This window comes from Diabrotica undecimpunctata, unplaced genomic scaffold, assembly GCF_040954645.1.
Source record: "Diabrotica undecimpunctata isolate CICGRU unplaced genomic scaffold, icDiaUnde3 ctg00003030.1, whole genome shotgun sequence".
In the NCBI taxonomy this organism is placed as follows: Eukaryota; Metazoa; Arthropoda; class Insecta; order Coleoptera; family Chrysomelidae; genus Diabrotica; species Diabrotica undecimpunctata.
In genome coordinates this window covers 2,423-4,441 of record NW_027314231.1, presented here as the reverse complement: position 1 = coordinate 4,441, position 2,019 = coordinate 2,423, and the positions used below count along the sequence as shown (strand labels likewise).

At 34.3% G+C, this 2,019-nt stretch overlaps 1 protein-coding gene across 1 annotated transcript; it reads left to right on the top strand.

Moving 5' to 3' along the window:
- The first annotated feature begins 1,104 nt into the window (after nucleotides 1–1,104).
- Nucleotides 1,105–1,473, top strand: LOC140432147 (uncharacterized). Its single transcript, XM_072519981.1, has one exon. It carries the CDS (start codon nucleotides 1,105–1,107, stop codon nucleotides 1,471–1,473), a length of 369 nt encoding a protein of 122 aa, XP_072376082.1.
- The last annotated feature ends 546 nt before the right edge of the window (nucleotides 1,474–2,019 follow it).

Genomic DNA, 2,019 nt, shown 5'->3' with positions numbered 1-2,019 from the left:
ATATAAATTTTAATTTTCTTTATGCAATTCCATTGTAATATTTAGAAAGTCAGTATAATATAAAAATCCTGACGTAATTTCATAATCTGTTATCTTACTTTTATGTGTGATGTTGATTCTTTGTAAAAAATTATTATTGGTTCTATCAACATAAACTTAATATAAGTTTTCTAAAGTAATTTTTACAATTTATAAACAGTGATAGCATCAGACGATCAAGCTCTATAAATATGAGTATCTAAATATCCTAAAAAAACGAAGAGGTCTAAATGACCATTAAACGGATTAATGATGGGAGATCGTCAGGACCTTATGACATACACAGAAAATTTTTAAAACCATTAGATGACGAAAGAGTCACTTAATTTAATGAAGCAATTTAAAACAATAAAAAATATTCTGAGATAGCGCGTACAAGAAAATCCAACGTACTATAAGGCAGGATTAATACCGCAAAGGAAAGATTGATGAAAAAACGTTGTGAAGAATTGAAATCACTACAAGAAAAGGGGTCAGCTTTGGACTACATAAAAAGGTTAAAGAAATTTCAAGTATATACAGGAAATAAAATGACACGACTGAAGAAAAATCAAGAACACGTACATATCTAGGAAGAACTAGCTAAAATCTCGACAGACTAAGCTTCTTCCCTCTTTACGGATAATCATCATTATCATTCAGCCTTCATTTATCACGTCCACTGCTAAACAGAGGCCTCCCTTAAACTCCTCCAGTCTCTGCGAATTTGTGCTCTTTGTTGCCAATTTTTCGTGATACGCCTGATGTCATCAGCCCAACGTGTAGGTGGTCTTCCTCTACTACGTTTGTCTACTCTTGGTCTCCAACGTGTAATTTTACTCGTCCATCGTGACGAGTCCACTGCATGGGCCAACGAAAAGGTATACTCATCACATTTATCGATTATGAAAAAGCCTTTGACACCACCAAACACGATACAATGATAAAAATGCTTTAAAACGCTATCATTGACGAGAAATATATAAGAGTTATTCACAATCTCTATTGAAATCAAAAAGCATGAATGAGACTAAATAAATCAATAAACAATAAAAAAAAAATACAATAAAAGTATCCATTGTAAACATGTGTCATGACATTGAAAAACTTGAAAACAGATACGACACGTTTAACATGTATAAAAAAGTGAAAGAAGCGGCTGATATCTTCAATAAGAAACAAACGTCATTACAGGATAAACATGGTAAAGTAATATTTGAAGTAGAGGACAAACTTAAAGAATGGGAACATTACGTCACGAACCTATTCGAAGTCGATAGGAGTAGTTCACCTCCCGATATTACTAACTGCGACGGACCCCTAATAACACGCTCTGAGGTTATAAAAGCCATACAATCATCAAAAGATGGCAGAGCGACTGGTTCTGATGAAATTCCAACTGAAATATACAAGCTTATAAATGATAGCAATGGATACCAGTGGACAACTATATAATTGTTGATCAAATTCACTGTTTATAGGTCTACCTAAGAAGACAACAGCAAAAACCTGTGCTAATTATAGAACCATCAGTTTTTTAAACCACTTATTGAACATTTTTCTAAAGGTAATACATGGTCGTATCTACAATAAATGCGAGGAATACCTGGATGACACACAGTTTGGTTTCCGTAACGGGTTTGGAACGAGAGAGGCACTGTTTGGAATGTACGTACTTGCTCAAAGATGTCGAGATATATTTGTAGACATGAACTCATGTTTTACTGACTTCCAAAAGGCATTTGATCGTGTTAAGCACTCTACATTGATCGAAGCTCTAAAAGATATTGGCTTGGACGGCAGAGATGTTCGATTAATTGCAAATTTATATTGGAATCAAACAACATCAGTTTTAGTAGATGGTGTGGAATCACAGGCTCTTAATATTAAAAGAGGAGTACGGCATGGATGCTTCTTGTCACCCCTGCTTTTCAACGTTAACTCCGAAAGAATTTTCAGAAAAGCAGTTTCTGAAAATCAAGAAGGAATACTTGTGAACGG

Excerpts from the sequence above, each read along its gene's own strand:
- LOC140432147 (XM_072519981.1), top strand. The coding sequence starts at position 1,105 with ATGTGTCATGACATTGAAAAACTTGAAAACAGATACGACACGTTTAAC.